At 35.3% G+C, this 13,930-nt stretch overlaps 1 protein-coding gene across 1 annotated transcript; it reads right to left on the reverse strand.

The window, feature by feature from the left end:
* Positions 1-6,184: 6,184 nt before the first annotated feature.
* Positions 6,185-13,223, reverse strand: LOC121863244 (39S ribosomal protein L52, mitochondrial-like). Its single transcript, XM_042361774.1, has 4 exons — positions 13,106-13,223; positions 11,341-11,410; positions 8,052-8,178; positions 6,185-6,835 (listed from the first exon to the last, which is right to left on the reverse strand). Exons 1-4 carry the CDS (start codon positions 13,143-13,145, stop codon positions 6,695-6,697), a joined length of 378 nt encoding a protein of 125 aa, XP_042217708.1. The 5' UTR covers positions 13,146-13,223; the 3' UTR covers positions 6,185-6,694.
* Between the last annotated feature and the right edge of the window lie 707 nt (positions 13,224-13,930).

Here is a 13,930-nt window from a genome sequence, read left to right on the forward strand (position 1 = left end):
TTACCGGGTACTGGGAAAATATTCTCAGAATTTTCCAGAAAATGTGTCCCTCGGAAAATCTTTCCCAAAGCCAGAATTTTCCAGAAAATTTTGGCTTTGGGAACGAATTTCCAAGAAAATTTCAATTCCGGCTTTTGGAGAGTTCCAAGTTTGAGGGATTGTGGCTAAAGGATATATATATATATTTTACAGGGTATATATATTCAATACTTAATTGATACTTATATTCTGGTTTATATAACTTTTCTGACTGATTTTAAAATCAGTAGACATAGGACTACTGTAATAGAAAAGTGTGTATACAGTACAGTATAGGCCACCTTTGCCATAAAGATGTACAGTTTATATTTTGTATAATTTTGATAGTGAAAGGAAACACATGTTTTGTTATTCACTCTGATATTAGATAAAATTAACCATTTGATTAATTTATTAATATAATGAATCAGTTCACATGGATTATGATTCCCTTATATATTATTCTGTTATAAAAAAGTGATTTTGAGAAATTCTTCAAATAGTGTAATTACTTTATTAAACTTACAAGCTTGTATTGATTATTTTGTATTGGTAAATTATGTGCGATATCTAAACATCCGTTGTCTTGAGTCCTGCAAGTGTTATATTATATATATATATATATATATATATATATATATATATATATATATATATATATATATATATATATATATATATATACATACATACATACACATACATACATACATACATGCACATACATACATACATACATACATACTGTACATACATACATACATACATACATACATACATACATACATACATACATACATACATACATACATACATACATACATACATACATGTACATACATACATGCATACATACATACATACATGCATGCATGCATACATACATACATACACATACATACATACATACATATATATATATATATATATATATATATATATATATATATATATATATATATATATATATAATCAGCGCTTCGCTTTCGCGGTCCCACATTCAGCGTTTCACGTTTCTGTGATTGCCCTGCGAAACCGGAATGCTCACATTCCGCGGTACGTGTACCCCTTTACGCGGAGAGTGGCTGGCGAGCCGCGCCATTTTTGGATCCAAACCTCCCGCCATCTCTCCCGCCCTCTCCCGCCATCCGCCATGTTGTGTAAGCGGCGCGAGCAGGGTGCGCACAAGGTCGCCCAGTCATCAAAACATTACCGAGTTCTTCACCCGCCACCCACCACAGCCGGCCCAAGTCAGTGATAATGATAATTTTAGTGAGGATATGGACTTAAATGGACTTTGAGGGGTTTGACAAAGAGGCCCTGCAAGCCTCTGTGGTGGATAATGATACAATTGATACAAGTGATACAGGTGAGGGCTTATAATCTGCCCTCTGCCTCGGAACCAACCCCCAGCTCCGTGTGCCCAGCCATGCTTCTACTAATGTAAGTGTTAAAAAACCTAATATTATTGATATTTCTCTTAATTATTAATTGTGTGTGCATACCATCATAAAGTTAAGATAAAATTTTAACTACAACATAGTTGTGTGTAAATCCAAAAGTGGAGTTTGGGGGTCAAGCCGGTCTCTATTCCAATTAATCCCATATGTTATGTTGTTCACTATCGTTTTACCACTTTCGCGGTACTGTGGGTTAATATTAACTCGTAAAATTGAGGTTGACTAATATATATATATATATATATATATATATATATATATATATATATATATATATATATATATATATATATATATATATATATATATATATATATATATATATATATATATATATATATATATATATATATATATATATTATAAATGTTTGGCCGTGCCTCAGTATGTTTGCTATTTCATATACCAATCAATTTTTCTCTGATTCTTTAATAAGTGTACATTTATTTATTGCATACCATTCTTCACAAAAATGCAGACATGTAGACACACGACATGAATTTTTCTGGCCCATTTCTGGTTTGTGTGAAAGCTTTTTTCAGTTAAGAAACCTAAGATTGAAAGATATTTGGTTGTGGGAAGGATTGATTTTATCATTGTTGATTGGCTGTCTGAAGGTGACTTGATTATTCAACATGAATAAATAATCATATGTTTTCTGATAATTGTAGTGCCAATAATTGTTCATGTTGTATTGTTAGATATTTAGGAAAGCATCACATAAGTCTTAGTATGAGTTTACATATTGTTTAAATATGTACAGTAGCTTTCATGTACTCACAGCTTCGTCTGCTCAACAACTACAAAAGTATATTTTCTGTTAGTCTGCAAAACTTGTAATAATTAAGAAAATTAATACTATACAGTAAAAGAATTAGGAAGAGTTGGATGGGGTTACAATTGTTCCAATTTCCAGTCGTAACATTTGATTTGTATTTTTATTTAGGCTGATAGCATTACAATTTATACTTACTTTTGTTTACAAAGAGATAGAAAAGATATTGTCAGTTTCATTATGATGTGAACTTGGATAACCATTGATGGTGATTATACACTGTATGACCAGAACATATGTACAGTACTGTATGTACTCTTAATTTAAGTAGCCTCTATATTCTTAGCTACCATATTTTATAAACACTCCATGATATTCCCCTGATAAATTGAATAACATTCACAGAGTTAAGCATGAAACAACAGTACCATTCCTTAGTTTTACATTGAAAAGGCAGTCTTTAAAACACATCTCTGAGATAATCTGAACTTCTGTATGAAGAAATGAGATTATGTAAACAATTGCAATGAGTGTGAAACCTTGCTCATCGAGGCTTTGCAGACATCTGATTTGAATCAAGGAAAAAACGTAGCAGAAAAAAGACGCCTAACTAAACCTCACCTAGCCAAAATTTTGACTTTTTCTGTTACCTTATTTTCCTGGTCATCTCTGATTTATGGTCAGTGTAGTACAACAGAAGTAAATACAAGTGTTTTATGATGCATTTTTATGAAAATAAAGAAAATGGTGTGGAAATTTTATTACAATTATAGTGGTTAGAAAAGAATATGACCTTAAAATTTAACAGTGTGGAATTAATAAAGTATCGAGACCGATACTTAAGTACTGTAGTGATATGTATTTGATCTACCAAACGAAAAGTAAAATAGATCTGGATCAGGCTTTATTTGAGAAGTCAGCGGTCACTTCAGAAAATAAAGGATGATTCCTGTTAAAAAGATTTATCACATCATCCTTATGACACTGACTCGGAATCGAAAGTAGCACCAAAACCGGCGCACACTCTTGAAATGGGAACTGAGGATAAGGAGTACTGTACTGTATAGCAAGCTAGCATAGCCCTCATATAGTCATCCTTTATAACTGTGTTAATTGCCACATTTGATTGGGTTTAATAAAGCTCTTTTCATTGAATTAGAGGAGAGCAACCCTGAAAGAGCACTACCGGTATGTTCCTGGCTCACTGGTTACTTGTAAATTGTCAATGATAAAAGCATGAGTTTTATCATAATGTAAAAAAAGTTAACAAATACAGTATAAGCAGATTTAGTGCTTAGATAATATGGACCTTCAAGACAATACTGGCTAAGACTTCATAGTTACCACAAAAAATGATTCTCATTATTAATACAGTCATGAATAATTCAATTGAATCACTGTAACAAATATTTTATTCAATATACACATGATATAAAATATTGTAGAATTTTTATGTACTAGATTGTGATGCAATTTGTCTGATACTGGAGCAAAGTTTATACTGTAGTGTACTGTGGTTTCTCCCTTCTATTATTTAGAGATGATACATGGTAGTGTACCCTTTTACAATACTACATCCTGAATATTAGTTACTAATATTAGTTCTTATTGAATATTCTGCACTCATAAATGAAAGATATTTGACCTCATTGCGCTATACAGTATATATTATTATTATTATTATTATTATTATTATTATTAAAAAAAATCATACTATTTCTCTATATCTTGTTTCTTTTCAGTATCACCTGTAAGGTTATTATTATAGAGTATACTGTACAGTTTTTCATAATACAAATTATTATAGTATTTATTTATCTCTTATTGATTAGTGGAGCTGCTTATAATAACTTTTTGTATCAAATTGTGTTCTCTTCTGCTTCTATTGGTCCATTAAAAATGCTTATTGAAGAGAAGCTTTGAGTTTCTCATGATCTAAAAAAATTTATATATTACTTTTAACGGCTGATTGATAATTAAGCATTGGAAAACAGATTTTAATTTTCAGAAGTTCAGTTTCTTACAGTACATGACACAGGGAAGCGACTTCTTAAGAGTGTGTATTTTATTTTATATATTTTTTCATGCTGGAATGACATTACACAGTATGTACTTTGTTATGATAAAAATATCAATATGAGAAGGTTAATTCCTGGATTACAAGATAAAAACCTCGAAACACAGACAGAATTTGGTTTAGCTTGTGAATGTTAGGGTCAGCTATGACATTTATAAGTCATGTACAAGATCTAGTACTCCCCCAACACACCTAATGTACATTAGCATAGATAATCCACGGGGCTCGTAGCTTGCTCTGTCCGCCTTGTATATTGTTGTTCAATGTTTGTAAAAGCGTTTATAGACACATATTGGCTAGGGTAGCCAAAGTAAGTGGGATGGAAAATTTTTATTTTTGCAATAAACTGCCACGTGATTTATTATCTTTGTCTTACCCTTATTATTAATGTAGAGCCAAGCTGTGTAAATACAACCAAAGAGGTTAGTATCACATGTCACGACATATTGTATAGAAGATTTAGATTAAGCCTATCCATGGTTGTGATTCACTGTTCTTAGGACTAAAGATACCAGTGACTGCTGGGAAAACTTTAAAATAAATGAAGTGGGATACTGTAGTTAGTGAACATTTGGAACGACAGTAGGCATAGGAGTGCCTGGGTATAACGGAGAAGCAAAATTGTTGCCACAATAGAAAGGATTTTTTATGGACTGTACAATAGTTGTGTACATGATCCACCATTCATAGGATGATCTAGTGTGGCAAGGATTACTTTAAAGGTAGCACATAATGATACCAACAATCTGCCAAGGAAAGCTAAAAAAGAAAATAGAATAATGTGCAAAGAAAAACATTAAGCTTTTTGAGATTGCAACACTGGAAGTGAGGGTGCTAATGAGGTCAATAACACTAAAAATGTTCAGGGAATTAACTTAATTGAACTGATTTAATCTCGTTTTTTTTCTAATTTTAGACGAAGGAAGAACATATAAGTTGAGCAGTAAGGCACTGATAAATTTATGATAGCACTAGCATCTGAACAATTATTCGCATAAACAATATCCATCGTCAAAATTGGGAAAAAGAAAGAAGCAATGAGGAACCACTCTACTGTACATACAAAAATATTAACTTAAAATAATATAGACATACTTTGAATTTTAATAATATTTATTCAGTAAAATTGTCATACAGGGTTACAATTGGACTGGTATACACTTCAGCATGAGCAGACAATGCAGGCATATGGTGTATAGTGAGCAACAAAATTATTATTACAATCCCTTTTGCCACTTACCAGCCTCCACCACTGTTTACCAGCAGCCAGATAGTGTATACAGATGCAGTAGATATATCCCAGATAATGTTGAATTTCACAGCCTCAAACAAGGCTATCTTCAAGAAGGGCGATCGTCACTCCACAAACAACTATAGACCGGTGAGCCTGACCAGCATAATATGTAAAGTACTTGAGATTATTATCTGAGATGCCGCGATGGAACATCTCCGAAACAGCCTTGTAAAGGATTGCCAACAGGGTTTTATGCAGGGGCGCTCCTGCTTTACACAATTGCTCAAAGTATTGGATATTTGGACCCATATTCTGGAACGGGGTGGTAATATTGACAATGTTTACCTAGATTTTGCCAAGGCTTTCGACAGTGTACCCCACGAAAGGCTGAAAATCAAACTGAAAGGGTACGAAATTTGGGGAAAAGTCCTAGCACGGATAGAAGACTTTCTACACGACCACAAGCAGTGTGTGGTGATTAATGGCACGAAATCATCATCCGTACCTGTCACAAGCGGGGTACTACAGGGACAAAGGTAGGCTAATCCTAAAAAGATTTGGGTAGTAAAATAGGCATGTTCTGCAAGCATGTTGCATCTAGGTAATTCAAATGTCTATAATTTTCCTGTTTTTTTTTTATTACTATTTAATTTATATTTACATCATATACAGAAATAAATATTCACTATGAAATATGCAACTGCCTAACCTAGTTTCCTATTAATTGATCAGCTATAGTAGTATAAAGCACAGTATACAGAAATGTTATGTTCATAAATTAATGAGATTTATTCATGAATCATTATACATTCTTAAACTAGTAAACAAACTTTTACCATTTTAATCTGATAGATAAAACATCAGAGCTCACCTCTCACTTTAGTATAACTCTTGCATTACCGGTAAATTTAGGCTATATGTATCACTGCTCTTAAAGAAGCAAACATGAATAGTATTACACAATAGCATAAATCATTGTACATACAAATAATACAAATGATTGAAAGTTTCCACAAAACCTCTTCATCTAAGGATGTTGGTTATCAGATACAGTACACTATGCAGGATTCCAGTTCAGTATAAAATGTCACAGGTAAGTATAATGCAAACTTATTTCACTAACTTGTTTTCTATTTATGTAGTAATGCTTGGCCCTTGGGTTTGAGTTTACTGGCAAGAATATCGTGTTTCTTCTGCTGCTCTTCATCCTGGAGTTTTTTGTGGTGCTCAATGGCAAACTTTGTTTCTTTCAATAGTTGCAACACTTTAGCCTGTGGTAAAAATAATGCTTTTAGTTCAATATAACATGCAATATGTAAAACAAACTGATTTAACTGTTAAATTTACAAAATATTTAAAACAAGACATACAGGCATTCCCTGATTTGCAAAAGAGTTTGGTTCCTGAAAAATTCGTAAAATGATTTTTTGTATATCGAACCACATTTTCCCATAGACTTTCACTGCAAAAGCCGAGATAAATTTCTATTAAAAAAAGCTACAAGACCCCATAAATTTTTGGTTTATGCAATGATTATAAGCCATTAACAAACAGAGCAAGTTAAATACATGCAGTACAATACACCTATACTGTACATTAATAATTGTATACCTGTACAGGGGCTCCTCTACTTACGAACAAGTTACGTTCCTGAGGCTTGTTTTTACTGTCCAGTTGTTTATAAGTTCAACTTTACTCTTGTAGATACCAAACATATTGTAAAAAATGAAAAGATTATGGATATTTAGTACAGCTATACCCTTTAATACAGCCTTAAAACCTGGCTCACTATTCTCCTCTTAGGTAATGTTTCTTCTATCTGGAATTTTCTTCAAAATAATCCAGTCTCGTCCACATTAAACACCTGTTATGGCAGGTAACCCCCCCCCTCAGTGATGATGTTTGTAAGTTGAACGTTCTTAAGTAGAGGAGCACCTGTACTTATGAGAAAATGGATGAGACTGGAAAAAGTGAACAGTATAAAACACTAAGCCAATAACTAATATAGATCAACCACCAATTTTCCGGTATCATCGAGACTGGATCGATGCCGGACCAGTTACTTTGCTGAACCATGGGTGGTCACAGCCTTGGGGGAGCTACCACTCCCGTAACCTCTGCCCCAATAGTTATACACCTCACGCTAACTCTAAAGCACTCTGGGCTGCTAGAAAATCAATATGATATAGCATAAGCAATTATTAACAGAAAATTAATGAAAAACAACTATAGGGTATATGGAGGTTTATTGTTTATTTACATAAACTGCTGCATTACTTCCGCTCCCAGAGAGATGAGTTGTAATGTAGACGTGATTACAATTATATTTCTGGAAGTGGGGCCCTGGGTCATCCGAATTATCGTCAATTTCTGAATTTTTGTGTTCGATTATTCGTTCATTTTTCTGTTAAGTTTTCTCTCCCATACACCACCACTTTCCCTCCCTCCCTGACTATCCTATATGCAGTACTTTGTAATGTTACACACCGAGACTTCCCGCTGCTTCAGAGCTCTCTTCCTTTGTCCAATACGAAGTGGAGTAGGTCGTCCATCAAGGAATGTGTAATCAGGTCCATTTATCAGTGGTCCGTGTGCTCCCATTGATGTATCAAAACTAAAAATTGGTGAACAAATTTTCATTAATAAAGAAATCTCATCCCAGTTATTTTTTGCTTACATTTCTGTACAGGTACATAGAATTCTAAATCACAATAATGGTTGCCCTTTGTGTCTGAGGATGGCCAGCCCTAGGGCCACCGAGGCACAAATTTGTTTAAGGTGTAGAAGCTGTCGCCAACACAACAACCACACCCTAAGTTATGACCCAGTGTCAAGGAATAGTCCAAGAAGACAGGTAACTCATAAACTCCATTGGCTAACCATTACCCTGAGCACAATCTGCAAACCTATTAATAACCAGGTTCCTAATTACTGCTGGGTAGACTGAGGCAAATGACGTAAAGAAACTTACCCATAATTTCACCCTGCCCGGGGACTGAACCCGAGACCACTCACTTGCTAGACGAGCATGTTGACCATTACACTACAGGTCGCCATACACATCATACCACAGATGAAAATTTATTGCACAAGATAAAAATGAGGGAGTAATCCTGAAATCCCATGTTATAACCAAGCATGGATTCGGTGACTAATACAGGCATCCCCCGCGTTACGGAAGCCCGGGTTACGGAATTTTGCTCTTACGGAATTTGTAAATTATGACCAATAATTTCGCGTTACGGCCCGTATGTCCGCCCTTACGGAAATTGGGGTAAATTTTAACAAACACAAGGCCTCACACATGCCATTCAGACTGACAGACTTGACAAGTTTTACCAACCATAAAGACAGTTGAAGCTTTAAACATCACTCACAATGGATCTTGAATATTCCAACTGTAATCGACCTAAGTTGCCTCAACAATTGCAACCCCAGTTGCAATATCAAATTCTGTGTCACTACTAAGAAATAACAAAGTATCTGGTGTACTCTAAGATTAAGAGAAAACGGACGACTCAGGAGTGCTGAAGTGAGAGAAAACGGACTCCTATGACGGGGCACTCAAATAAACATACACGTAGCTGTATAATGCAATATTAACCCCTAAATTGGTGTTTTAAGAAGGTATATCATAAATTATTTAATGTACTGTATTGTATGTGTTTATAAATGTTTATTTTCATTAATAAAAGTGCTTGAATTACTTTTTTGGAGCCGAAAAAATTCCTTAGGAACGCATCTCCAGTTTTATAGTGGAAGTCAATGGGAATATAGGTTTCGTGTTACGTAATTTCGCGATACGGTCAATGTTCCGGGAACGGAACCCTTCCGTAACGCGGGGGATGCCTGTATACTGCACTGTACAATGTTTCACAACCAGGTTTCCCAGGACCCCCTGCAATCCTGCATGTGTGACATGAATTAAATTCCCCAAAAATACTGGTAGTCCATCTTCCCTGAATAACCATCAGTCATAAAAAGGGTTAGCTTGAGAGATATCAATTATGAATTCGGCAGTTAAGCCATTGACTGCCAGACTAACACGCATATACTGTACAGGGGTCCCAGAGTTATGAATGTCCGACTTACGAACACCGCCGATACAAACTAGGTCCCATAAGGTCAATTATTTTAAGAATCCAACAGGTACATCTGGTTTGTAGTACTAACGTACGAGAACTAGTTTGCACCACCCAGCCTGTGTGATCAAGTGCAAACTGTAGGTTTTTTGCTTATTAACTATTTTTCTTCCCTCATACAAGTGATAGTAGTGCATCTAAGAAAGGGAAAACGTTCTGAAAAGGGCGAAACACCCTCGGTCATTGGTAAAGCATTGGGCTTCATTCGGTCAACGATCGGAATAATTTTGAAAGACAAACAGAAAATTCTTGAACATGTAATAGGATCTACACCAATGTACTCAACTGTGAGAACAAAACAAAGAAGTGGATTGATAATTGAAATGGAAAGATTGTTAGTGATATAGGTGGAATATAAAAAATCTAGCCTTGATTCTGGAAAAAGCAAGAAGTTTGCACACTGACTTGAAGGCTGTACATGGTGGTGAAAGTGATGGGGAAGATTCTGTTGCTAGTAGGGGCTCGAGTCTCATGCTTAAGAATTCAGCAATGAGGAAGTGATTGAACTGGAGAAGTAAATTTTGTCAGAGGATGTAGAGGAAGCTGAAACTCCAGAACCAAAGTGATTCATTACAAAAGAAAGATTGTTTAAATTTCCACAGCAAGATTTACCAAGATTCATAGAGGTATTACTGAGTATCTATTCTGCTATAGAGAAATTGATGATGAAAAGGTTTCAGTTCAATCATCCCTCGACAAGTTTCATTTTAAGAAAGTCAAAAGGCAGCCAAAACCAGTCCCATCCACCTCTGCAGCATCTACAGAACCAGTTCCCTCCACCTCACCAGATTCTCCAGAACCAATCCTATCAACATCTACACCATCATCACTATCTTCAGTTTCATGCCAATAAAGCCTCTGTCACTGCAAACTGGTAAACACTACTAAGCCAACAAAGTTCCAGCTCGCCTCAGCACTCTAAGGGAGGAAGGAAGGATCTGAGTTACCATATCCATACTTATAAAATGGGATTTCAGGATTATTCTTCAAATATATATTATGCAATGGATCTGGCAACTCAGCCACTTAGGCCAACTAGTACAGAGGGGAGAACTAAAGGAAAAATTAATCTTCCAAACTTTTAATACAGTACAGTTCTATATAATTCAAAGCATAATAATCACATCCAGGTAGGAGATGAACACTGCCCTTGCTGTGCACCTCATCTAAGGATTGACGTCAGGTGTTTCTTTGAAGAAAGACTAAGGATGCCAGAATTCTCCTGGGTCATGCATGTAAGACAACTTGACTGCAAAAGTTTAATATTGTCATATTACCGTAGAGTACTACACAGTAGTTAATTTGCATGGGAAGGATAATGTGTGGGTTTTCCCCATACAGTACAGGGTGTACTCAGGTTTTTCCTTGGTGTGGAATAGTGAGTCTTGTGTTTCCTTTTTGGGTGGTTCTGGAACTGTCTTTGTCTTTTTATAATTTGACTTAAGATCATAAGGGTTCCTGGTTACAATATATGCTGAAATTACATTACTCAATTGGGAGTCTTTTTATAAGAGGCCAACAATGTGACTCTATCATGGGATTAATGAGCTCTACAGATCACAACATTTGATTCATTCTATAATTTAAAGGAATTTTACAAATCCTCTGAGAATATGATACAAAAAAAAGTATACCTTTTGGGGAATTTTCCTAGTACACAGGGTGTGACTGACAGACATCTTGTTGTAATACTTCTCATGGCACCTGAAAATAAAGAAAAATAAATGTTGATGCACTCAAGTGGATACAGGTTTACTGCTTAGAAAGCTGTTTCATTACAGTGTTCATCGTTCTGGAAGAAGTTTTTACTATTAAAAAAATTCTGAAAATCTATGAAATTATTCAAAAGTTTGGCACAGAACGATGCAGTACACAATGCTCTTGTCTCTTCTTTCGTCATATCTTCAACAGCATCCCGCAGACTGGACAGTGTGAGAGCAAAGAAATGCCACTAAGTCTGAATTAATATCGTAAAACCTCGCGATTGCAGCCGTCACACACAGGAGCCATTATGATTCATATTTAATCACTAATGCCACCTATACCCATACACTTGTGAAATATTTCCAGAAGCTAAGAATCAAGCCCGTCAATTGGTTCAATAAGACGCACCTCGCCTGATTGCCATACTATTCTTTTCCAGAGATGTTCTTATCATGTACCAACATTTTAAAAGTAGTGACAACTTTTTATTTTAAATATATACATTCTTGTTTTTCTCTATCTACGATCATAAATCACCTGTAGTGGGCAGGCCATGAAGGATGAGTGAAATTGCAGGGTAAAACACGAAGAAAAACTGATCATGTGGCACTGAAATGATGAATCTATGTGCTCTGTATGTGAAGAAATTAATTATTTGCCGTAAATACTCCTCCAAAAATCTGCCGAGCCAATGCGTGTCGTCTGCTTGTTTACAACTGACCAGCTCAGTCTGAGCATACAGTACACTCACGTCCACAAAAAAAGGTAAAATTACACCGGGACACTTCACCAAAGTTGCTTTCATTGGTACCAGATATTATAACAAGTACTTTCTGTTTTATATGGCGGCTAGGAAGTTAGGTAAGGTTAGGTAGCTTTCTTTGGTTGGATAGGTCAGGTTCTATTAGGTTCCATTACCTTGTTGGTGGTACAGTGGTAATACACGTAACTCTCACCATTATGTCAAGGGGGCTAATATGGAGGACTTCACAGTGACTTCCCCCCCCCCATCTCAGTAACAGTAAGTCTGCCCACGGCAGGTGTTAAGTTATGCGAGGTTAAGGTTAGGTTAGATTAGGTAAACTTGAACTTTTAAATAAACACTTTTAACATATTTGCCATAACCACGACAGTGTCCACTATAAAACACAGTGAAATTGCGGCATTTTCGAATTCGTTATCAATGAAAAATCAGTGGCTGTTTAAGTCACAAATAATTAGTCAAGGGTTCAGGCCTCACCCTGGACACATGTGAGAAGGGTGTTATCCAGTGTGACCTCACTACCAAACATCACAGGTTATCCGGTCCCCGGTTTCCTCCTGTACTAACACTGGATAGACCCACCCAAACGGGTATTAAGCTGATAAGGGGCAAAAATGCTATAAAAATGAATAAATGTTACTTCTTTTAAGATACTATAATAAAATAGCAAAAAATAATGAAATCGAACAACTTCTGAAGGTAGTGCTGTTCTCAGACATTGCCAAGTTGTTAAATATCTGGCTTACATATGTAATTTGCGATATAAATGCCATATGAAAAAGTGATAGTGATAGAAATGGGTAAGATCTACCTATAGCAACAGTAGGGACTGTTCATTTGCAAACCATTTTTGAAAATCCACTTATAAAATATCTCATGTTTCAACAATAACTTTTATAAATCTTATGAAGAGGCAACAATCACATCACTACCATTTCTCAGCAGTAAGCTTGGAGCTGCACCCAGAGCCATGTTGATGTAGGGTGTTTGTTGTTGTCACGTTTTCTGTTGGATGAGCCTTTACCACAACCATATAGTATATTTCTCTCATCGTAAACTAAACTAAATATCCAAGGAATCCTCTACACTCACTTTTAAGTAAACAGTACAGTACTCTTTATCATTTATTTGTAAAATGTTGTTGTTTGCTTTGACAAACCAAATTAATTGGCGAAATAATGCAAATAGTGTGGACCTTTACTTGTATTCAAACCATTTGCTGTGGACACTGTAATTAATGATATATTTTGTTTTGGTTATTTAACTACAGTGATCCACGTTATTGCACTAATGACAAAATTGGCAACCAATTGCCGAATTTTTATCAATCTAATATAATCTAAGTTTTATAATTGTAGACACCCCATGACCTAAATGCTCATTGTGTAATACATCAGTAATTATGGAATTTATGGATAGTCCAGTAGTTAATGAGAGTGAGTTTATCTTGTATGCCACTCATCACACTGGTGCAGGCACAGAATCATCCTGAACCAGTATTTGCCAACAGTGCCAAACAAGGACATGACCTTGTGACCAGTGGCGGGGAGAATAAAGTAAGTCACAACACTCACCACGAAAAAGTTTGTCCTGAAAATTTTCTGAACTTGTGGGTTCTTTAACCAGATTTTATGGCGTTTCTATCAAATGAGTAATTTCTCAAATATATGTATAAAAAGCCATGTCAAATCAGACATTGCACATTTGAATATTTGTAAAAAAAAAAAGTGTTGTATTATGACAGTGTATCAATATTA

The sequence above is a fragment of the Homarus americanus genome, unplaced genomic scaffold (assembly GCF_018991925.1).
Source record: "Homarus americanus isolate GMGI-L3 unplaced genomic scaffold, GMGI_Hamer_2.0 scaffold40248, whole genome shotgun sequence".
Lineage (NCBI taxonomy): Eukaryota > Metazoa > Arthropoda > Malacostraca > Decapoda > Nephropidae > Homarus > Homarus americanus.

Bases quoted from the DNA above. Each gene is read 5' to 3' on its own strand.
- LOC121863244 (XM_042361774.1), bottom strand. From the start codon at position 13,145: ATGGCTCTGGGTGCAGCTCCAAGCTTACTGCTGAGAAATG. The intron at 11,411-13,105 runs GTAGTGATGTGA...CTTTATTTTCAG, and splicing joins AAGCTTACTGCTGAGAAATG to GTGCCATGAGAAGTATTACA. The intron at 6,836-8,051 runs GTGTGTAACATT...TTTTTACCACAG, and splicing joins TGAAGCAGCGGGAAGTCTCG to GCTAAAGTGTTGCAACTATT.